The following is a 22396-nucleotide window of genomic DNA, read 5'->3' on the forward strand; positions in this document are numbered from 1 at the left end:
AATTTAGTAGAACACACCGAGTTCTCATTTATTAAGGTGGGAAAAAAACAACTGCAATAATATTTTGTATATATTTTATACAGTTTTCTCAGGCCTGCATAGCTGTAAAAGATAACCTTTTAAACATTTGATGCTTCGCCAGTGACTGAACAACTTACTAGTCTACCTCCAAAGTCAGGTGCAATCAAATAAACTTTAAATACAAAACAGTTATTGTGCATGGCGTCAGCAAATATATGCTTTTTTTTTTTTTTTTTTTGCAATGCCACCACGAGAAGGCAATCAGTCAAGGCAAAGAGGAAAAGTGGAGGCTTAGAAAAATATGAGCATATCAAGCTGAAGTTTGAATTATTAACAATATACTCTTGTTTTACTCAGCATATTCTAACATAAGTAGAATGGTAGAATGTAGCCATAAGCCTAACAGCTCTTGACTCTTAGATAATTGACATACTTCCTGTAGAGCAGCCTTTTCATTTGAACACATACAGAATTTTTTGAGGTACGACAGTATTCAATTTCTTTTACCTTTGAAAACATCTGTAATTCATATTCCCAGATCAGCTTTAACATGTTATTTAAACACACTGCTTAATTATTTAAACACAGCTCAGTCTTCAGTCAGAAAATCGCAAACCATGGAATTAGGCATTATTTATTGAGTTGCTGTATGTATTTATTGTTATTAATGGTGTATTTAATTATTATTCATACAATTATAAAAAAAATAATGCACAGTACAATAATAACAGTAATAGATCATCCACAATTAATTATAATAATATTATAATGATAATCATAACAAGAACGATCATTATTATCATATTTCTTCAAATACATACAAATATTAATTTATTATTGTATTAATGTGTTTTATACTAAAATTGAATTGTTATTTAATTGATCATTGTTTTAATATTTTCACATTAGAATTACATTTTTATTTTCTCTATTCCCTAATTTGTCATAGTTTAACTGCACTTGAGTTCTGGAAGGTTCTGGCATTGTATCTCAGTACCTTGTGCACGTGTGCCTAATGTTGTGGCCTCATAGTGAGCGTGATGGATTTGGAAACACCCCAAAAAAGTTGCAGGCAGTGCAATTGTAAACCCCAACGTTGGTCGACGTGGCTCCAGTGATCACAAGAGGGTTGTGGCGCCCCCTGATGGTCCTCACGTTTGGTGCGCGGGGGATGGAATTCCACAAAATGTTTGGAGCAGGGTTGCCATCACAACTGCAGACTAAAGTCACAGTTTCCCCAAGCTCATACTCAAAGGAGTCTTCGGTCACCATCAGAGTCGGTTCATCTGAGGTTGAAAGTCACATACTTGGACAAACATGGAAAAACATAATTTGCTATAATTTATTTTTATTTTTGGACTTGGATAATGATGACTCACGCAAAACATTCAGAGAGCGTGTGCGTGTGTGGCTGTTCCGTGTCTGTCGGTGGCCGTGATCGTGTATTCCCCGGTGCTATTCCTTGTCAAGATCTGACTATATCTACGACGTTGTGTTCACATTTTGTACTGTACGCAGCAAAACCAATGACTGACCAGGCCACGCACGAAGACTAGTCTCCGAACCCCCGCACTGTGCGACATTTAAACTGGTTTTTGGCCTTGTTGCTCGATGTGTGGCGGTCCTTACATGACTGTGTTACAACAGAAAGTGATAATTACTGCGAGTTACTTCCAACAGTGCTTGGAGAATACCACGACACGTGCTGAAGATGCTGAAGGAGGATAGGCTAGTGTCGCTACTGCTGAAGCTAAATCTCGATGAATCTCGAGGTCCATTGTGAGACACGATCAGGCTGCTGTTATATGATATTTAATAATATATTATATGTTATATAATATGATGTAAGCAAGAAAGCCATCCATATCACAGAAGAGGAAGAAATCAGAATCCTGTAGCTTAGAATCCGCAACAGCTGGAGAAGCAAAGGTCAACTTTATCCAACATATGTACCCCCAAAATGGTCATGCAATACGTTGAAACATGCACATGTCATCATTTGCAAAGCCCAGCAATAACCAAGCTAGCGTCCATTTTTGTAAACTGTAATCTATAAACTGTATCTGTCAGAGTAATTTTGAGCTATTTGTCTTGGTCAGTCAGAGAGATTTGTGTCTCGGGCCTAGTCACATGACTGTTCCACCAAAAAAGGGCACTCACACGGAAGTAACGTTTTAGGAGTGATTCACGCGAGGAAACAACGGCGTTGTTGTAGAGAAGACGCAGAACACTGCTGGCCTCACATTCAATCTACACTATGTTGACCTTACGCACTATGATGAAGAATAGCAACGTCATGCGCTGTCTCTGTGTCTGCCGAGCGATGTCCACATTTCAGCCTACAAGAATCCACATTGGGGTTTTCCATGTTATCTCTGCCTGGTGAGCCTATTGTGCTATTTCGTGAGTGCAAACAAAGACAATTAATTTAAGACAATTCTTGTGGTTGAATTTGCCATTATTATTTTTTTTAATTTTCTTTTAATTTATGTTATTTTATAACGATTTAATTCAGGTTTGCTAGTTAAAGTGATATTGTTGGGCAATATGTGAAGTTGCGCATTCCCTATTTTGTATATATGTGTGTTTGACGTTCACGCTGTGATTAAAAAAAATAATAAATCAATCGTAACTCACCAGATCAGTACTTGAGTAGTTCTTTTAAAAACAAACTGAGTACTTACAGTACTTATTGATAGTTAAGTAAATATTTAGAAGCCTACTATTTACTTTTACTTGAGTCATAATTATTTTCAAGTAACAGTACTTTTACTTGAGTACAATTTTTGGCTACAGTTCTCTACCCACCTCTGGCAAGGACACGTTCCATTTTTGTGCATTTCGGGGGGAGTGGGGGACTGTCAAGTGAGAAATGTATTTTCTCTCAGTGGCACCGTCAACCGCCAGTGCTTGCTTATTGCATAAACCACTTTGAAACATGGAAGAGCGCCTTCATATTCATCCATCCATTTTCTACAGTGTATCGCTTGTCCTCATGAGGGTGGCGGGTAAGCTAAATCCTATACCAACTGACTTTTGGCAAGAGAAGTCAGTTGGTATACACCCCGGCCTGGTCCCTTGCCAACTCCAGGGCACATTTAAACTGTTATGCACATTCATTTCACAACTGAGTTGAATCAGAATAGATTGAGTGTACTTACATTCGACTGTGATGTTAATGGCGGCGTTGCTCTGAATAAAGATATGTGGCTCCAGGTCCAACTCAGCCTGGCACGTGTAAATTTGTCCGTTTTCTGCTCTGTTCACCCGAATGCTCAAGGAATCTGAAATGTTCTGCAGGGTCACTGTGGTATCATTGAAACATCGCTCGCTTACAATTGTGTTGCCCCGTAGCCACACGATGGTCACGTTTCGGACCGGGGCCACGTTGACGATGTCACAAATAAGCCTGTTAGTGTTGCCCGCCAACATGGGAGCAGTATCAGGCTCCACGTAGGCCCTCACATGTATCTCTCTGTGTCGTTCCACAGCCTGTTCCAAACACGAATACCGTTTCCATCGCAGTGTTTGGGCGGGGGGGGGGGGGTCACCAAACGTCTCCACGATTTTAGAGTATGAATGTGTTAAAGGGCAAACTGGCATTGGACAAACAGTGTGTTAATTAGTGCACGGTGAGGAGAGTCGCAACTTGTGATGGCCAATACTGGTTCGTACTTAGTTAAAGTCCCCCAAAACAGAACAAAAAAAAATTCAATGGGGCCTTAATTTAGTCGTCACTGAGGTAACTGGATTTGATAACCGAACCCTTCATCTTCCAGGTTACCTTGACGTCCTTAACTGGAGCCACATTGATGATGTCACACTGTATTTTTGTTTTACCGTTCCTAAAGGTAAAGATTCAGTATGTAATAGCAGCTCGACTTACTGAACACAGTTATTTGAAGAGTTTTGTTACATTCATAAGATGCATTATGCTGATTCAGTTTGATTTGGCAATGCATTTTCAGGTTCCAGTCTGAAACATGAACGATCACGTGCAAAGAACTACATTCCCTTTCCGCTTTCATAGTGTTCCCATTCGCATCAAACAAGTATATCCCGTCATGGTTCTCGACACTGCTGTAACATGAGACAGTGACACGCCAGCAGTATTCAGTACCGTCCTCGACATCATTGTTACTCACCATGTAATATAGCCCAAAGGAGGAGAGGCATAAACATCCCAAGCGACATCCTTCCAGGTAATAAAAACGTGAAGGCAAAATGAAGATTTTCACGAGGTTGAGTTGATGGACATCTTCAGGACTACTAGCTTGTCCTGCATCAGATGAAGCTCCTTGGGGATTCTCCTTATAGTAATGGCTCGGCTGGCTTCAGTTGCACAAGGCCACGCTTAGCGAGTCGACACCCTCCTTCACAGGAAACCTTAAAGCAGATGCGAGCTGTGAGGCAAACGACAATGACTCATGGCCTCTTTTAAAAATAAAGCAACATTTTCAGCATTTATAGGTCTTTTTATTGAATTGTACCAAACAGAAAACAATAAAAATACAAGGCAGGGTCATGACATTAAGTTATCGGTGAATGTGACTGGAGGACTTCTAAAGCAGCAAAAAGAGAGGAAGGATTGTGCAACGCCGTACAAGGCACGGACACGCATTCCCTCCCACGGTTGTGATGCAAACACACTATATGGGCTTGAGCATCATGAGGACCCGCTTGAGTGAGTAGGAGCCTCCGTGGAATTCCGCCCAGTAGACGCCGTCTTGATAACGGCTGCGATAGTGCCCGCCCCGATACCACACGCCATTCAGGTTGGAGTGGGCGCACATGTGATACCACCAGCCTCCTTTCTGGTAGTGGGCACAGTTACCTGTAACAACAACATGAAACTAATAAACCCTCAACGAAGCAAGGAACGTGATAGGGATGTGAACCTGTGTAGCCGTCTTTGTCGCGATCCAGAGTGGTGAAGGCCTTGTTGTTGTGCCACGATAGCGAGTCGCCCGCGTTGCCGCGATACTGCCCGACCCGCAGTCGGTACCCGTCGCTCTCCGACTCTAGCCGGAAGCTGTCGTACTCTGCGAACACCTGCCGACCCTGCCAGTCGTCCAGAACCACACGCAGCTTGTATTTGGTTTGTTTGGCCAGCCAGTAGAGGTGCTCCAGGCCCAGCCAGTACTCGCCATCCAGGTTCCCAAAGCCTTGCTGTAATACATTGCACGGACCAATTTGGTTGATCATGTTGAATTTCATCATGTTAACGTTGTAAACAAGTTATGTGGCATCAAGCATCAAAGGGCGGGATAAACTGGGTTGCTGCCCAAACTGGCTGCCACACAAATCAAAAGTAAACGGGAAGAGAGATAAGTTTACTGCTCCGAGCTATGTGCTGATTGTGTGCCCACTCGTGTGTGCGCGTGTGTTTGTGTGTGCATGTGTTGGCACAATGCATGTCCCGCTGATGAGCCCTTAAACTGCACCCAAGTCTGAGAAATGCTGCTGGTGTTACATCTTATAAGTTGAAGTGTTTTGTGCATATCGATATCTTAAATTATGAGGACTGTACGTGGTCATATTTGATGTTGGTTTCACATGATTACTGCACTGCGTCAGTGCTTCGCGAATACAGAAGGCTATAGGATTAAGAAAAATATGTACTGTAGGGTAATAATAATTGTGCCCACCCCATGAAATGTATGTGCCCTCCTTATGGCTGACGTCTGGCGACGGGTCTGAGTATATTATAAATAATACAAATAATCACGAGAAACATACGGTAGATTTATGGAAAGTGAATTGAGTGAGGTTCTCTCGGTGGTGAAGTTTCCATATAAATCACTCTGCATCCTTGGAACTTCTGAGAACGATTTGTCTTCAATGTAACATTTAGTTTGGTAAAGACTACCTTGTGCATTTAAATGTGAAAGGTTTTAGCTCTGAGCCTCAGGCCTTCCATTTTTCCCGCAATTAACCATTAAGGCAACTTTTAAAGGTTGTAAAATCACCTTATACTGCTCCCAGGTCCTGAAGAAATTGACGGAACCGTCCTGCCTCCTCTGGATGACCGTCCAGCCTCCCTGAGCTTGATTTTGTTCACACCAGGCCTGCAGGAGTCGATTGGCGCTCTGCAAGCGGAGCAGGTAGATGCCGCTGGTCGTCTCGCCGGAGTCCAGCACTTGTTGGCAGTCCCGCCACGGCCCTGAGTCGCAAGGAACACATAAGCGGGCGCGGTCCTTTGTCGTTCAATGTCAAAATTGACTTTTCAGTTAAGAATGAGGAAAGAGCGATAAGATTTCGGTATGAGGGAATGCGCGGGCATATCCACAAAGCCACGTCTCCTACACTAATACATAACGATCATTCCAAGGTAGATTCCAGGCCAGTATGTTAGTAGTTGTGACCATCTGAAATGTTCTGCTTGCTAATTTTAAACATTCTGATAAGGGGTGCACGCTGCTATTTGACATTGTTTTGGCATTCCCAGAGAGATAAGACTCCCTCCCAAGGAGGTCAATGACTCCATCGGCCTTTGCTGCTCGTGCAAGCAATGAAATACATTATGGTATGCAGACAAAAACATTGAGACAATCAACCAATAAGGGGTTTAAGTAGGCTTCGTTATTCATTATTCATCTTAGGGAGACATTTTGGACAATTGTATGCTTCTAACTTGGTAGAATAGGTTGGAGGAGGCCCTTTTCTGTTCCTAGTGTGCAAAGCAAGGTCCACGAAGTACAACAGAGATGGCGAGCCAGCAGTCCGCATTCACGTGCAAAAATGCTACCAGACACACTCCAAAGAAGAGCGGAAACTGGTAGGCGAACACTCAATTTTCTTCCAATTTTACCTCCCCTGCGTTCCAATGCTATGGCAGTACAGCATTTACTGTTTATAAAACAGTGTCGAACTATAAGATTGTAGATACCTGGGGTCTTGGTGACAGGGAAGCTAATGATAGGCTGGGCCGTCAGAGGACTGGCGGTGGTGCTGGGAATCAGAAGCGCTCCCAAAGGGTTGTCTTGCTGCAGAGCATTTTGGTCCCTTTGAAGATCGTTGCTGATTTCAGAGCTGTCATTAAGGAGAGCGCCGAAGCGGCTTTTTGGCGGTTCCATCTGCACCTGTACAGGGAAAAAACATAAAACTCGCCGGACACAACGTACAGCCATACGGAGGAATTTGATATGACACAACGGCTGTTTAAAAAAAAATGCTCAGCTCTGATTGTGTACTTAATATGATGACAGTGCACCTTCTTACCGGGTCAGACTGGGAGGCCTCCTTACATTGGCATTGCTTCTCCAGCCGGGCAATCAGTTGACTTTGGGAGCCCATCATTGACGTAAGCGCACCGTATTTTTTCTCCAGCTCCCTGAAGTTGCTGGCCACCTGTAGCGCCTGATGGAATTTCACAGCTCGCATTAGACGCAAGCGTTTCACGAGAAAATGGGAAAACTGGGACCAGGAAGTGGTTGTTCAGTAAAGGGGGAAAGGGACTGAGCAATATCGCTAATAGCGTAAAAATCTGAGTAATTGACACCCCCCAAAATGATCAGAATTGCCTGTATTAATAGTTGAAACCAAAAATATAATCCCAAAACACTTTAATATCATTTCAAACTGTACTTTACATGGCATACAAGTGGTATAATTAGAGTAAAACGAGCCTACATAAAATTAAAGTAGCCTATAATGACGCTCTGACATTATTACTCAGTAAACTTTGGTGGAGTAGTGCAAATGAAATGTTCGTGAGTGCAAAAGTCAACACTTTACAGGCTGTTTTAAGAAATCTAATGTATAAATGTATCTGCCAGAGACATGTTCCTCTCAATATGCGTTCAGAACTAAGATTACACGATATCACTCCCAGTTCTGGAGACATTGGCACAGCTTTGGTTGGTTGGTTGATTGGTACAACGATCTACTGCCTTGACACCAATTACTACTTTCCTACTTGCCAAGGCTTTGGTGCCATCTTCTGTTACAGAAAGAGCACAAAACAAAACGAAACGTGCATGTTTCAACGTATTGCATGACCAAATCGTTGAGTTTTTGGGCAAATAGCTGAGGATGGGTTCTACAGAAAAAAAACAACTGCGAATAAGCAAGGGTTGACTATACTCACATGCGTTGTCGCGTTAAGCAGGAGGTTCTCCACCCTGCGTTGCTCCAATGCCTGGTCCTTCTTGTGGATGACCTCGTGCAGCAGCTGGCTGTAGAGCTGGGCGATGCGGGAGTTCATGCCGCTGCTCTCCTTGCGCAGGATTCTCATCTCCGTAACGAAGCTGCCCTCCTGCTCCAGCAGGGTCTGCAGGCTCTCCAGCTGCTCCTGCTGGCGCTTCAGCTCCGCCCGCAACGCAGCCACCTCCGACTGGTTGGCGGCAGTGCTGGCGGCCTTCGTGTCCAAGCACAGCGCTCCGGATAGTTTCTGCTGGGGAACGATGAACGTATAGGAGCAACGGCCCGCTTTGACGTCCGAGGAACTTGGCGGATGTTTCTCCGTGGTCTCTCTAATGGATCTCAGGCTATTGACTTGTAGCGGGTCCAGACTTAACGCCAAGAGAAGACTCAGTCCTATTACTGGTGCATACTCCATCTTTTGAGAAGACAGAACAATGATTAGGATATTTATAATTAAATGTATTTATATTTAATGCAGAACAACACTGAGTCAAATAGAAAGTTCACATTGAACAGTACAGCCGATTTCATTTTCCTGTTCCTGCACTCTTCTTCATCACTGCGTCAGACAGCCTTGATTTGTGTCACGTATGAATCCAGCCTTCGCGAACATCACCTTACTTGCTGTTCCTGTCCAATCGTGTGACTCAAATCTACCACACAAGTGTAAATCCAGTAATAGTGTGTGCGTGTCACATGACCACCTCCATCTAAGGGCCACATTGCCGTCAGCCACTTGTGCTGACCACATGTTTCCTTACAAATTGACATAATACAACAGTGGCAGAAATGTACTGATCAGTCAACAGTGCAGGCGCAAACACAAGGTGTCCAGAATCAACACACACCTCCATGTCGCAGGCACCTGGACGCATTGTCAAAACAAGCACCGTCAACGTCGTAAACACAACAATCGTAAAATCTCGACACCTTCTCAACACAAAAAGTCTTCTAGAGAGGGGTTCATGTGTGAATCTGAAGCTTTACTTTCAAAAGGAAAATATTTTAAATTCACTGTACTAGTGGTATCTTTAAATCGGGTAGTTTAAAATATATCGATCCATCCATTTTCCATAGCGCTTATCCTCACTAGGGTCACGGGTGTGCTGGAGCCTATCCCAGCTAAATTTGGGCGAGAGGCGGGGTACACCCTGACCTGGTCACCAGCCACAATGCAGTCGAAACCTAATCTACTCTGTTAAATTGAACATATATAAAACCACATTTTAAAAAAATGTCCCAAAATTATATAAAAAGTAATCTAATCCCAATTAAAAACAATGCCAGATATAATTAAAATGTTTGTTTCTCTGTATGAGGTGTCATTATTTCATGTTAAATAGTTAGTAGTTATCGTATGTTAATAGTTATGTTATCGTATGTTAATGAGACACTTCCTTTTTAGTACACTAAAGTCAGCTGTGTAACATTGAAATTTAAAAACATTTGTGAAATAAAAATACTCTTTGCAGGGTAAATATTTTCTGCCATGCAATAAACGTGATAGCTATTCTATCAGCATCAGACTAATTAAAAACTTACTGTGGCCGTTGCTTCTTCAAAATTCAATTGGCCGAATCAAGACAATCCTCCTGAAAATTTCCTGACGTTATGATCCTGAGGAAAATGTGGATAGATGGGGAGTGGGAGAAGATTAACACTGGGCAGCTCGTCCTGCAGCCCCTTGTTTGTGTGCAGGGGTCATGGCCTGTACAGGATGTTGAATGAGGGAGAGGGCTAATTACAAAGTATGTATGTGTGCAAAATCACGCCTCCCAGCTGCATGCTCACTGGAGGAGGTCTGGGATGCGTCTCCTCCCTCAACATCAACCTGAAAGGCTGAAACACACTCCATTTCCCTTGATACAACAGATATAAATCTGATCATATTTGTTTTGTGGTTCAATGCACACTGATATGTAACGTATTTACAACAGGCTATTGTTGTACAGATTTGTTGAGGAATTTAACAAAAAGTAAATTAGTTCAGTAGTACAGCTGCTACCACTAATACTGCTACTGCTACTAATAATAATAATAAAAATCATCATCACAACGTGTCACAATTGGAAACTGTACTACGAATTAACTAAATGTATTGATTGCAAAGTCCGTAACTGATTATCAGTGGGAGGCCATAAATTTACTGAGGAATCAATTAAGTTAATGTTTTTTTTTTTTTTTGTGTGAATAAAAAGGAGTATTTAAAATATATATAATTGACACTTACTATTAATTCTATCGATACCGCCCCCTTTCTAGTTTGTTAAATATATCTTCTTGTGTATATAATGTATTTTTTAAATAATAATACGCCTTTACATTTTTATTATGACAATAATTAATGGCAAAATCAACAGACCACGGTACCACTTAACTTTTTTAAAACATTTTTGACTGAAATTTGTAATGCGTTTAAAACTTGCCACATGGTTCTACATGCATATTAATCGACGATTGTAACACACATTGTATTATTTCGACTGCAAAACGTCAGCGCGCTGGCACAATGACCTTAGCTGTAGCTGGGAACAACAGTGTAAGTGCAAACGGTAACACGGACATATTAGCGTGTGGCACACAGAGGAACCACGTGGATGGAGTGGCGATGTAAACCTCGGTAGCGTTCTAGGAATTGTCGGTTTAAAAAAATAGTCGCTATACATTTTGTATATTAAAACAGTGAAAGAAGTGATTTTGTCCCAAACTGTACGTTTCGCTTCATCATGGGCAAGTCGAAGGTAAGTAGGTAGCCTCCTTGCCATGTGCTAGCATGTTAGCTCTAGAGCTGGCCGAAAGTAAACTAAGATAAAGGTTATATTTTTATACCAAGCAAGACTTATTTATGAACATACATTCTAAATGTTTGGTTCTTCTTATTATAATCGTGTTGATGGTAAAACAATTTACGAGGTCTGTCTGGCCTAAAAGCATTAATTGTATACCATAAAGTAAGTAAAAGAGGATTATTACGTAACAATGCTTCTTTGCCATTTGCTTGATTTTTAGACCAAAAATCAGAAGAAGTCCCGAGCAGAGGCCAACCATGTGGCCCAGGAGACGTACCGATCCGTGCCCCACTCGTTCGTCTTCCATCGGGGTCAGGTGGGGAAAAACGTGGCTCAGCTCATCACAGATGTCAGGAGAGTCATGGAGCCCTACACTGCAGAGCATTTAAAGGTGTAATTTAATGGGTTCCTATCATTGGTGGCCTCTCATTTGCATTGTCAAATAATAACATAAAATTAATATAACCTGTACCAGGTCAGGAAAAAGAATGTGCTGAAAGACTTCGTAGCCGTAGCGGGACCAATAGGAGTGACACACTTCATGATCTTCGGCAAAACGCCCGCCGGTGTTACTATGGTGAGAGAACACAAAAGAAAGCGTACTTGGTGTTAAAGAGAAAAGGGCAGAATGGACTAATTGGATCGAGTAAGCAGTTAAGGTAAAATGGAGTGCATGACTTGGCTGCAACCAGCAGAGATTCTGTTTTCCAACATCTAAAATGCAATTTATAATAGATTTTAAACAACATGGGCCCATATAGATTTTTTGAGTCTATCAAGCTAATGAAAGGTTGTTCCTCTGCATGCTAACATTTTTTTTTAAATCATATACAGAGGCTCGCAAGACTCCCCAAAGGGCCCACGCTCTACTTCAAAGTGCTCAAGGTAAATACTGTATGTGCTCTAAACATAAGAATTGCATATGGACAGGTGCAAGTGATGACACTTTTTTTCTACTTGATTTCCAAGTGATGTTTTTCAAAGTAAACGCACTGATGCACTCGACTGTTCCATTTGTAATTCATTTTAAATTTGAGCTGGTATAAAGAGCCGATTGTCCTCTTTGCAGTACACTCTGGTGAAAGACGTGGTCTCGTCTCTAAAGAAGCACCGGATGCACGGGAAGCAGTTCACGCACCACCCGCTGCTCATCCTCAACAACTTTGGATCCGACGGCATGCACATCAAACTGATGGCCACCATGTTCCAGAACATGTTCCCCTCCATTAATGTGCACAAGGTATTCTGAGAGCCACATCAGTGAGTTCACGTTTCATGGAAGAAGCGTCTGAACAGGCTAGTGCCAGCCCAAAAACCCAGTTTGCTTGCACCGACTGTTTCAGATCTTTCCTTTTGTGTCTGTTCGGACTTGCTGACTAATATGATGAAAGTATAGTCTTCTGAGTTCCACTGTGAAGATTTTTCAAAAGTAAACGCTTTCTGATTGCTCTGCTCAGCACTTATTTAATGTGCTGGTTTGAAGTAGAGTTCTGATGAGTTGTCTCCCCCCCCCTCCCCCTGCCCGCAAGGTGCTCCTCAACACCATCAAGAGGTGCGTGTTGCTCAACTACAGCCCGGAGACCCAGGAAATCGAGTTCCGGCATTAGTAAGTCTCTTAACAAACTTGACTTCCTTATTTCATCACACCATTTAAAGCCACAGACAGTCTAAGTTACAGATATATTATAGTGTACTACGAGAGGATGGTGACTCTAAGTGCACAACATTAATACCTGAAGCCCACATGTTCATTTTGTTGTTCAATAAATCAAAATCAAATTATTTGATTGTTATATTTAATTCTTAACATAGTTGCTGCCCTATTGTATAGTGGCATTTGAATAAGGCCTCTGTATTAACAACACTGACTGAAAAGGGGGGTGGGCGGACTGACACAACAGATTGTCCTGGAAAATAAGGTTTAAGACTTTACTCATTTTCATTTAACAATACATATTTTTTTTGACATTTATTAACAAAATTAAACATTTTAAAATGTTGAGGAAATAAATCCCCTCATCCACTGGATGGGGAGATATGATGCATCTAAAGTAAATATATGTTTTGCTTACAAATATAGGTTGTTGTCCAATGAAAAGCACCATCTTTTCCCCGCTCCAAAACACAACAAAAACTCACCATTTGGAGACGAATGCTTTTCATTGGACAGTGACAAATGTTGTGTGTGTGTGGCCCAGATGATGACAAACTGCGGACTTGACTGCTCAGTGATGTATGTTCAAAGTAAACGCACTGATGGGCCCCACCGCGATCCAAGAGACATTTTTCTGACTGTTTCAAAATTGGAAATGTCAAACTGTCATGGTTGTCTTACCTTGCAGCAGCCTGAAGGTGGTCCCGGTGGGCATGAGCCGCGGTGTCAAGAAGCTGATGCAGGAGAGGTTCCCCAACATGAGCAAATTTGAGGACATCAGTGAGCTGATGATGAAGTAAGGGGAACACAATTCTCTCAGGTTTCTTTCAACGAGATACATGATACAGATATGAGATACATGAGATAACTCCAACCATAGAAAAGGAAAAGGTTTGTTTGCTTGTGTTGTATCTGAGCCATTTGATGCACCTTCCCAGAGGGGCAAACCTTTCGGAAAGCGAAGCCGAACAGGACGGCGAGCACAACATCACCGAGCTGCCGCAGGTGTATTCGGGCCGAGGCAACATGGCGTCCGAGCAGAGTGCCATCCGTTTGACGGAGGTAGGCTCATGCGCATCGATGGGGTTTTTGTGTTTTTAAAACTGAAAGTCTTTCTCATCTGGAGCTCTTTGTGCGTAGATCGGGCCTCGAATGACTCTGCAGCTGACCAAGATACAAGATGGCATGGCGGGGGGGAATGTCATGTATCACGCCACAAGTAAGTGCGCTCGGCTGTCTTGGCCCATCTGCTCGTTTTGGTGCAGAGGATGACGCAGTCTCGATGAAATCTGTGATTTCGCTAAGTAAACGCTTACTGATGCACTTGAAGCTATTTCATGTGGATGTGGAGCCAAGGGAACATACTTATTTAAAGCTAACTCTCCTCGTAGTCTCAAAAACGGAGGAGGACATCCAGGAGATCCTACAGAGGAAAGAGGCCCAGATGAAGGCCAAAGCGGAACGCCGGAAGAAGCAGGAGAAGAACGTCGCTCAGAAGACAAAGCAAAAGGAGGAACACAAGTACGTTATGTCCTGTTTGCCAATTTTTTTAATATGTGAGACCCCACACATGTCGAAAACAAATTTGGGGTGAATTTGTACTGCTTATCATGTGTTATACTTAAGGTGACCAACGTGGTACAACACTCAAAATGATATCTCCAACAATTGTAAGTCTTCTGTCCCAAATCAGATGTCTGGTGTAGTACCTAGACCACCTATGAGAGGCAACTTAGTGCCAATAGGCATCGAGACTGCCCCCAAAAAAAGGGCGAGCTCAATGCCAACATACAATGGGAAACGTCATAGGAACACAGGGTAGCAATTAGCATCTATAACTATCTGAACACAGAATGGTGCAGCTACACATCTAGACAGATAATATAACAATACTCGGTGATATTTCCTTTATCCTCTGCAGAAAAAAAACTTAAGGTGAAACTAAACTCAACTTTTTTATTTTGTTCGGCAACAATACGATGTATGAGCCAACACTAGTCCAAACACAGTATTCTGATTGATATTGTTTTCCTGGAACACAAAATAAACAGGGCGGCACGGTGGCATCTGCCTCACAGTTCCGAGGACTGGGGTTCAATCCCCGGCCCCACCTGTGTGGAGTTTGCATGTTCTCCCCGTGCCTGCGTGGGTTTTCTCCGGGCACTCCTGTTTCCTCCCACATCCCAAAAACATGCATGGTAGGTTAATTGAAGTCTCTAAATTGCCCCAAGGTGTGAATGCGAGTGTGAATGGTTGTTTATGTAGACCTTTATGTGTGCTCTGCGATTGGCTGGCAACCAGTTCAGGGTGTACCCCGCCTCCTGCCCAATGATAGCTGGGATGGGCTCCAGCACTCCCACGACCCTTGTGAGGATAAGCGGTTCAGAAAATGGATGCGATGTTACCCTTTAACATGTCTACACCACAGGATAGTTAATCAGGATCAAATTGGGCCTGTGCTGATTTGGGAATATGTTCAAATCTGGCCCAATTTTAAAAAGATATTGCCTGCAAACAGGAAGAAGAGCTTAGCAGGCATCAAAAGGAAAGCAGATGATAAGGACAAGGACAACGAGGTGGAGGATCCGGGCGTGCAGGGCGATGGAGCGGGGGCGGCCGTGGAGTCAGATGACGAGGCCGAGTACTACAGGCAGGCTGTGGGAGAGGAGCCGGATGAAGGTTAGAATCCATACACCAAAACAAGTGCTCTCTTTTAAGTCAGTCCTTTTGACCAAACCCTTCTTCTTTAGATATGTTTCTCAAGAAGAGGAGAAGCAAAGATGGACCTCGAGGGCCTGCCAAAAAGATGAGGAAACTCTCTGGCGATAAAACATCTCGCCAAGATAAAGGTGCAAAAAGAAGTGTCCCGGGAGGGCGGTACAAGGATAAACAGGCAAAGAAATTTGGCAACCAAGAGAAGAAACCATTTGGAAAGAAACAGTCGCCTGGAGGAAAGCCATTCCGAAAGAAAACCAGCGACAGGGAAAATAGGTTTGGGGGCAAGAAGAAATTTGAAGGAAAGAGAACTTTCTCCGGAAAAATAAATAAAGGCAAAGCGTTCCAGTCCAAGAGCAAGAAGAGCAAAGTGGTCTTCAACAAGAAAAGTGGCGGGGGAGCAAAGCAAGGCTTCAAACACAAGAAGGGAAAAGGATGAGCGCTTTGATTGTTGATAGACATTGACTGTTTGCTGGAAAACTGCAAAGGCGGATGGACAACTTTATTGCAATGTCACTGTACGATTATGGAAATGCTCATTTCTAATAAATTGCTTAAGAAAAATGTATTAACTTAATTTGGGTCACTTGTAATGTAGGGTGTTGACCTGGTGATAAGTAGGTAAGTAATACATCCAAATTTGTTTTAATTCAAATCTAGTGTATTTTTTTTAAGTACAGTACAAATCATACTACTCACTAATATGGAGAAGTCTATAGTTTAAAATATGGCATCTTAGTGACGGACTACATCTCGTTCCGACTTAGAAATTCGGTTTTGCTTTAAGCCGTACCGACGATGCTTGACAATTTTACTGTGAAATAGACTTCGACATCTGCGCTGTTTTTATTCCGAATTTCTAGCACCGGAAGTGATGTCGACGTCATGGCACGTTTTCTAGCACTGTTCCGGTCTTTGCCGTCCTCAAGCTAAGCTAGGCGACCACTCGGGATGCCGTCGATCGACTACGACGAGTGAGTGGTTTACATTAAAAACGTCCACTTTCTTCCTTTTAATTTTTAACCCAACAACATTTTTCAATCTCTCTATTAGCTCCAAGCCCAGCTGGGCCGACCAAGTCGAAGAAGAAGTAGACGAAGGTAAAACACACTCACTCACGTCGTTGTAACTCGGTGTCTTGCGGACGGATGAGGCCAGCTAGGCGGCTTGCGAGTCCACGTGTTTAACCCGGAGCTTTGCGTGTACTCATATTTTTGTTTTAGGAGCTTTGTGTCTGTCGCCAATAAACATGAAAGTTGCACAATTGATGGACGTAGACAAGGAAAAAGGGTCGACCGTCGACATGCGTTTTAGGTTGTGACGTAGGCTACTGTTGGGAGGAAGCTAGCCGGTTAGCATTTAGTTTCACTCTGTAGTGTCCCTCGGTCCAAGCGTTTTGACTTAAAAATAAAATTCACATAATCCGATTTTCGATTTTAATTCATTGTTTTTTTCGCTTATATATGTAAAAAAGAAGCTATGAACAATGACTTTAGAACCAAGTTTTGTTCTCCTGAAAGCTGTGAAACCAAACAGGCTGTTTTTTTTTCACCCAGTCATTAACTCATATAAATATTAATAATAATATTTTAAATTATTTTCTTTACAATGTGTAAATCAGTGCTTCCGCTTGAAAAAAAAGTCCCTTTTGTTCCAACATGTAAACAAGGTGCCTCATGATTTAACATCTAAAAGGTTCAATAATATAGAGGTGCAACAATTAATCGAAAGCCAATTGATTATCAAAAATAATTGACAGCTATTTTGATAATAGATTAATCATTTAGAGGCGTTGCTTGACTTAACATTGTCAATCCTTGCAATTGCAGCTTCTCAACAGTATTCTTATATTTTGTAGTAACTTTGTTATTAATCAAAATAAGACATTTGGAAAATAGTGTTTTGGGCATGCTTATGGCTGACAAAAAGCGTTTGTTGTTTTAAAGAGATACTAATTGTCATACATACTGTAGACAATATTTTGCCATGGGGTGGGAAAGGCGACTATTTTTGCCAGGTTTCAGAAAATCACAAATAGGTGAGTTTTTCCATGAATAACAGGATAGGTTCCAAAAAAATCTGCAAGTAGGTGAATTGGGAACTGCAAAAATGCGGCGGGTCCAATGTAGTTGGGTGCCGTATCATTTTAGAATAATCTGCCAGATTGAAGGCACTCCTATTTGTCTTTTTGACAGGAACGCTTCCACCCCTCAAAGAAACCATCAAAGGAAACATCAAAACTATTACAGAGTACAAAATCGACGACGATGGAAAGAAGTTGAAGGTACTTTCGACTTGTTTTTTAGTAGCATCGCTAAGTAAAAAGCGACATTAATTTCATTTTTCTGTAGATTGTGCGGACGTTCAAGATTGAGACCAGGAAAGCCTCCAAAGCTGTGGCGAGGAGGAAGGTGGGATTTTAAAAGGCTTGAGTTGAGTAGAAATGAAGCACGAATGATGTGCAAAACGTTTCCCTGTCTCCTCCAGAACTGGAAGAAATTCGGCAACTCCGAGTTTGACGCCGCGGGACCGAATGTGGCCACCACCACCGTCAGCGACGACGTCTTCATGACGTTCATCTCCAGCAAAGAGGTGAGGGTCGGCTCTCGCTCTGAGGAAACGCCGCACGATGGGTCTGACGCGCACCACCGCCTACTTTCCTCCAGGATCTGAACTCCCAAGACCAGGATGAGGACCCCATGAACAAGCTGAAGGGGCAGAAGATCGTGTCTTGTCGTATCTGTAAAGGCGACCACTGGACCACCCGCTGTCCCTACAAGGACACGCTGGGCCCCATGCAGAAGGAGCTGGCCGAGCAGCTCGGCCTCTCCACCACCGACAAGGACAAGCCCGCCGGCTCAGGTACCACGAGTGCGCATGGCGCTCGGGTTGCAAATGGGTGGAACATTTTCATGGGAAGTTAGAACATTTTTGTTATCCCCCCCGCAAGTGGTCAATGAGTGCACTTTCAATCATATTATTGGGGGGGGGGGACTACTCAGCACATTTATACATGAGCTTTCAATGGCCACAACTCGCACAGAGTCACTCGACGGGGGGTTGAAAGCAAGCCAGTTCTACTCTCTCATTTGCTGACACCCCGGACCCAACACATTTGAAAATGAACAAAAATGCCCCACCCCCTCAATCAAAAAATATTAGTCAGTACAACAAACCTTCATGCTTACATTGTGACGAATAAGAGACGAGGTAAATGTCACATGGTTTTTTTGTATTGTATTTGTCAAAGTCAATTATAGTGAAATAATGTGTAATAATTATGGAATTTTGTATGTCCTCCATTTTGTCAAATCAGCCGAACCAGAGCCCGTGCAGCCTGCACAGAGCAAGACTGGCAAGTACGTGCCCCCCAGCCTGAGGGACGGTGGCACGCGCAGAGGCGAGTCCATGCAGCCCAACCGCAGAGGTGAGATCAAGAATTTCATTTCAAAAAGAAAAATATTGAAGTTCTCATGGTGGATGCTGCTTCTAAATAAACCCAAATGTCTGTAGCTGACGACAACGCCACCATCCGCGTGACCAACCTGTCCGAGGACACCCGCGAGACTGACCTGCAGGAGCTCTTCAGACCCTTCGGCTCCATCTCCAGAATCTATCTGGCCAAAGACAAAAACACCGGGCAGTCCAAGGTGAGCCGTCACACGGTCACCGTTTGTACTCTCAGCAGAACACCAAAACTAAATCAAACGTGTCCACGTGTCGCAGGGCTTCGCGTTCATCAGTTTCCACCGTCGCGAGGACGCGGCCAGAGCCATCGCGGGCGTGTCAGGATTCGGATACGATCATCTTATTCTCAATGTTGAATGGGCCAAGTAAGTCAACACTGCTCAAAATGTCCAGGATTCAAACTGTGAAGCCTACTGACCACTTTTTTCTTTTGCAGACCATCAAACAACTGAGAACTTCAGAATATTCCATCACAAGGCCACATTTTATTGCTGTGCTAAAATATGGCTGTTACCTTAATAAAGAGAATTAATTAATTTCATCACTTGTCACTTTTCTTTAAAGGATAAAGTACACTTGTTTTATTTCCCAGGTGTCTATCACATACATTAGTCAAAATACATCAAGGATCAAGCATTATAGGACACTTCACTTCAATTCTTGCCTTGCTGAAGTTAGATTTGATAACTGCTCGCGCGTTAGATATCTGGACTTAGATTGATTGTCCCTATCTCCAGTTTGAGAGGGCTACAATTTGATTTCGACTAGTCATGATTCCGGTGACAGATGTCTTCATTTGGATTTCGCCTAGTCAGAACTTGATTTTGGATAGCCGAAAATGGACACGTAGATACCTTGAATTGAGGTGAATTAGAGATATCTTGAACTGGAATTATGACTAGTCAATCAAACTGTAGATCTCTCAAGCTGGAGTTGAGAGAGAGCTACAGTTCCGTTGTAGATATCTGTAATTCACATAGCGGATATCTGCAACTGAATTGGAGATATCTCTAATGACGAACCCCCAAACACAATGAATGGCAACATGGCAATATCTGAAATGCTCATTGTTGATTGGAGGAATCACAATAGGGATATCCCTTATGTTCTTTTTGACTAGGCGAAATTGAATTACAGATATATTCAACAAATATCCAGTCTATTCATTAAATGTTAAGGCTTGCCATAAATTGAGTTTAAGGAAGCTGTGCGTGCGTCTGAGGCTAGGGAAGTCTCGACATACGACGTTTTTAACGGTGCGCCGTGAACTAGTTTGTTTAGCTGCGCAAGAATACGTGAGTTGTGACGTCACGTGGCACAAGGAGACAGTTACCACCGGATTACGTTTTCACCATTTGCATGTTTATTTTTTCCCCCATTAAAATATTTACTATTCGACACACGGCGCTTTTATTCTGAATTTCTAAATCCGGAAGTGTGTCATAATCGCGCTGTGTTCGCGCGCTGTTTCAATCTTTGCAGTCCTGAAACAGCACCTGACACGCCGTCCATTGAATACGACGAGTGAGTGTTTTCCACTAAAAACCTCAACTTTTTTTTTTTTTAAACCCAATAACATGTTTAAATCCCTCCCTTAAATCCCTCCCTTAGTAAGTAGATGAAGAAGGTAAAACACACTCACGAGCGTCGTCGTAACTCGGTGCCTGACGGGCGGCTTGCGCGTTCACGTGTTTGACCCGGAGTTTTAGGTGTATTAATTTTTTCATTTTTTTTTCTTTGTCTTAGGAGATTTATGAATGCCACTAAAAAACATGAAAGTTGAACAATTGACGCAAGTAGACGAGAAAAAAAGGGTGGACCGTCGACGTCTTAGGTTGTGACATAAGCTACTGTTGGGAGGAAGCTAAACGTTTAGCATTTAGTTTAGACCAAGCGTTTTGGCTTGAAAATAAAATTCATAAAATCCTATTTTTTATTTTAATCGATTGTTCTTTTCGCACATATGGAAAAAAAAACGCTATTAACAATGACATTATTAGAACCAAGTTTTGTTCTAATTAAAATTGTGAAACTAAACAAGATTGTTTAGAGGCCTTGTTTGACTTTTAGCCTCTCAATAGTAAATATTCATAATTTGTGGAGCAGACTGATTGTATTTAATCAAAATAAGACAGTTGGAAACATCTGCTTTTACTTTGGAAAACAACGACGGACATTTTATTTAACCATTTTATGACATGTTCAGGGCTTTTCACACTGCACTTGCTCAGTGTGAAAGGCGCCAAAGTGCAGCGACAATGGTGATGGCGGTGTGGCCATCCCATATTTGGAAGTGGTGACGCAGCAGCCTAGAAGAAAGTTGGAAGTGGAGCTGCTAAGTGGACCTCAACTCTGCAATGTTTGTCATTGTTGGAAAAGAAAGCCCTAACTTTGCTTTTTTTTTTTTTTTTTTTTTTTTTTTTTTAAGGAGGTGACACAGCAGCAAAAAAAAAAACAAAGCAAATGGGAATAGCCCATACTAATTTCACGGCAGCATTCCGGAGATTAAATTTGTTCGTGATCATTCTAGTTCAAGGAAGAGTTCTTCGAGGTGTATTTCAAGCTGAGCGAGGATCTTTAAAAAGGAGTTTAAAAGCCTCCCGCAGAGACTTCTTGGTGGAGGTAACAGTGCAGGATGGGTCTGATAAGCACATCTTCCTACTTTCCTCAGGATCTGTACGCCCAAGACCAGGCTGAGGACCCAGAAAAACAAGAGCGAAATGTCACATGGTTTGTTGTGGTGTATCGCAAATTCAATCAAAGATAGTGAAATACATTTGTAAAACGTCCTCGTTTTTTTTTTTGTCAAATCAAGACGAACCAGAGCGCGTGCAGCCGGCGCAGAGAAAGACTGACAAGTATGTGCCCCCCTGCCTGAGGGACGGTGGCACGCGCAGAGGTGAGATCAAGAATTTCATTTCAAAAAGATTCATGGTGGATGCTGCTTCTAAATAAACCAAAACATCTGTAGCTGACGACAACACCACTATCCGCGTGACCAACCTGTCCGAGGACGCCTGCGAGACTGGACTGCAGGAGCTCTTCAGACCCTACGGCTCTATCTCCAGAATCTATCTGGCCAAAGACAAGAACACCGGGCAGTCCAAGGTGAGCCTTCACACGGTCACAGTTTGTACTCGCGGCAGAACACAAAAACTAAATCAAACGTGCCCATGCGTCGCAGGGCTTCGCGTTCATCCGTTTCCACCGTCGTGAGGATGCGGCCAGAGCCATCGCAGGCGTGTCAGGATTCGGATACGATCATCTTATTCTCAATGTTGAATGGGCCAAGTAAGGCGACACTGCTCAAAATGTCCAGGATTCAAACACTGAAACTGACTGACCACTTTTTCTTTTTGCAGACCATCAAACAAATGAACTTTTTACCACATTTTATCACCGTGCTAAAATATGGCTGTTACCTTAATAAAAGAGAATTTCATCACTTTGCATATTCTTTTCTTTGAAAGGAGAAATTATGCTTGTTTTATTGCTCAGGTGTCTAACATGTCTATCACACACATTAGTCAAACTACATCAAGCATTATAGCACACATTTCTTGCCTTGAAGTTAGTTTTGTGTCATGCAAGTGAGTCAGCCCTC

General features: G+C 42.6%; 5 protein-coding genes across 5 annotated transcripts; 3 read left to right on the forward strand and 2 right to left on the reverse strand.

Moving 5' to 3' along the window:
- Positions 1–964: 964 nt before the first annotated feature.
- On the reverse strand, positions 965–4341 carry si:ch211-66e2.5 (cell adhesion molecule 4). Its single transcript, XM_061701651.1, has 3 exons — positions 4167–4341; positions 3183–3305; positions 965–1307 (listed from the first exon to the last, which is right to left on the reverse strand). Exons 1-3 carry the CDS (start codon positions 4213–4215, stop codon positions 1048–1050), a joined length of 432 nt encoding a protein of 143 aa, XP_061557635.1. The 5' UTR covers positions 4216–4341; the 3' UTR covers positions 965–1047.
- A 239-nt stretch (positions 4342–4580) lies between these two features.
- angptl6 (angiopoietin-like 6) lies at positions 4581–10161 on the reverse strand. The gene is made up of 7 exons (XM_061700696.1): positions 9709–10161; positions 8111–8581; positions 7243–7380; positions 6911–7103; positions 5991–6184; positions 4920–5190; positions 4581–4855 (listed from the first exon to the last, which is right to left on the reverse strand). The coding sequence occupies exons 2-7, from the start codon at positions 8579–8581 to the stop codon at positions 4671–4673; spliced, it is 1452 nt and encodes a 483-aa protein (XP_061556680.1). The 5' UTR covers positions 9709–10161; the 3' UTR covers positions 4581–4670.
- Positions 10162–10730: 569 nt separating this feature from the next.
- On the forward strand, positions 10731–15915 carry ppan (peter pan homolog). Its single transcript, XM_061701203.1, has 12 exons — positions 10731–10907; positions 11176–11346; positions 11431–11532; positions 11790–11840; positions 12025–12195; positions 12485–12561; positions 13298–13405; positions 13548–13671; positions 13750–13828; positions 14001–14130; positions 15128–15288; positions 15360–15915. Exons 1-12 carry the CDS (start codon positions 10893–10895, stop codon positions 15761–15763), a joined length of 1593 nt encoding a protein of 530 aa, XP_061557187.1. The 5' UTR covers positions 10731–10892; the 3' UTR covers positions 15764–15915.
- A 283-nt stretch (positions 15916–16198) lies between these two features.
- LOC133415275 (eukaryotic translation initiation factor 3 subunit G) lies at positions 16199–19333 on the forward strand. Its single transcript, XM_061701204.1, has 10 exons — positions 16199–16298; positions 16378–16424; positions 17520–17608; positions 17676–17735; positions 17812–17916; positions 17991–18186; positions 18641–18751; positions 18838–18974; positions 19051–19157; positions 19229–19333. The coding sequence occupies exons 1-10, from the start codon at positions 16276–16278 to the stop codon at positions 19242–19244; spliced, it is 891 nt and encodes a 296-aa protein (XP_061557188.1). The 5' UTR covers positions 16199–16275; the 3' UTR covers positions 19245–19333.
- Positions 19334–20265: 932 nt separating this feature from the next.
- Positions 20266–22237, forward strand: LOC133415366 (eukaryotic translation initiation factor 3 subunit G-like). The gene is made up of 6 exons (XM_061701356.1): positions 20266–20316; positions 21464–21522; positions 21608–21691; positions 21764–21900; positions 21977–22083; positions 22155–22237. Exons 2-6 carry the CDS (start codon positions 21513–21515, stop codon positions 22168–22170), a joined length of 354 nt encoding a protein of 117 aa, XP_061557340.1. The 5' UTR covers positions 20266–20316; positions 21464–21512; the 3' UTR covers positions 22171–22237.
- The last annotated feature ends 159 nt before the right edge of the window (positions 22238–22396 follow it).

Source organism: Phycodurus eques, chromosome 16 (genome assembly GCF_024500275.1).
Source record: "Phycodurus eques isolate BA_2022a chromosome 16, UOR_Pequ_1.1, whole genome shotgun sequence".
NCBI lineage: Eukaryota > Metazoa > Chordata > Actinopteri > Syngnathiformes > Syngnathidae > Phycodurus > Phycodurus eques.

Bases quoted from the DNA above. Each gene is read 5' to 3' on its own strand.
- si:ch211-66e2.5 (XM_061701651.1), bottom strand. From the start codon at position 4,215: ATGTCGCTTGGGATGTTTATGCCTCTCCTCCTTTGGGCTATATTACAT. The intron at 3,306-4,166 runs GTGAGTAACAAT...AGAACATTTCAG, and splicing joins CCTTTGGGCTATATTACATG to ATTCCTTGAGCATTCGGGTG. The intron at 1,308-3,182 runs GTAAGTACACTC...TTTCAACCTCAG, and splicing joins CATTAACATCACAGTCGAAT to ATGAACCGACTCTGATGGTG.
- angptl6 (XM_061700696.1), bottom strand. From the start codon at position 8,581: ATGGAGTATGCACCAGTAATAGGACTGAGTCTTCTCTTGGCGTTAAGT. The intron at 7,104-7,242 runs GTAAGAAGGTGC...TTCCCTGTACAG, and splicing joins AGGCCTCCCAGTCTGACCCG to GTGCAGATGGAACCGCCAAA. The intron at 5,191-5,990 runs GTGATTTTACAA...AATGTATTACAG, and splicing joins GGACCTGGGAGCAGTATAAG to CAAGGCTTTGGGAACCTGGA.
- ppan (XM_061701203.1), top strand. The intron at 11,533-11,789 runs GTGAGAGAACAC...AATCATATACAG, and splicing joins CGCCCGCCGGTGTTACTATG to AGGCTCGCAAGACTCCCCAA. The intron at 15,289-15,359 runs GTTAGAATCCAT...CTTCTTCTTTAG, and splicing joins GGGAGAGGAGCCGGATGAAG to ATATGTTTCTCAAGAAGAGG.
- LOC133415275 (XM_061701204.1), top strand. From the start codon at position 16,276: ATGCCGTCGATCGACTACGACGA. The intron at 18,187-18,640 runs GTACCACGAGTG...TTGTCAAATCAG, and splicing joins GGACAAGCCCGCCGGCTCAG to CCGAACCAGAGCCCGTGCAG. The intron at 18,975-19,050 runs GTGAGCCGTCAC...CACGTGTCGCAG, and splicing joins AAAACACCGGGCAGTCCAAG to GGCTTCGCGTTCATCAGTTT.
- LOC133415366 (XM_061701356.1), top strand. The intron at 21,692-21,763 runs GTGAGATCAAGA...AAACATCTGTAG, and splicing joins GGACGGTGGCACGCGCAGAG to CTGACGACAACACCACTATC. The intron at 21,901-21,976 runs GTGAGCCTTCAC...CATGCGTCGCAG, and splicing joins AGAACACCGGGCAGTCCAAG to GGCTTCGCGTTCATCCGTTT.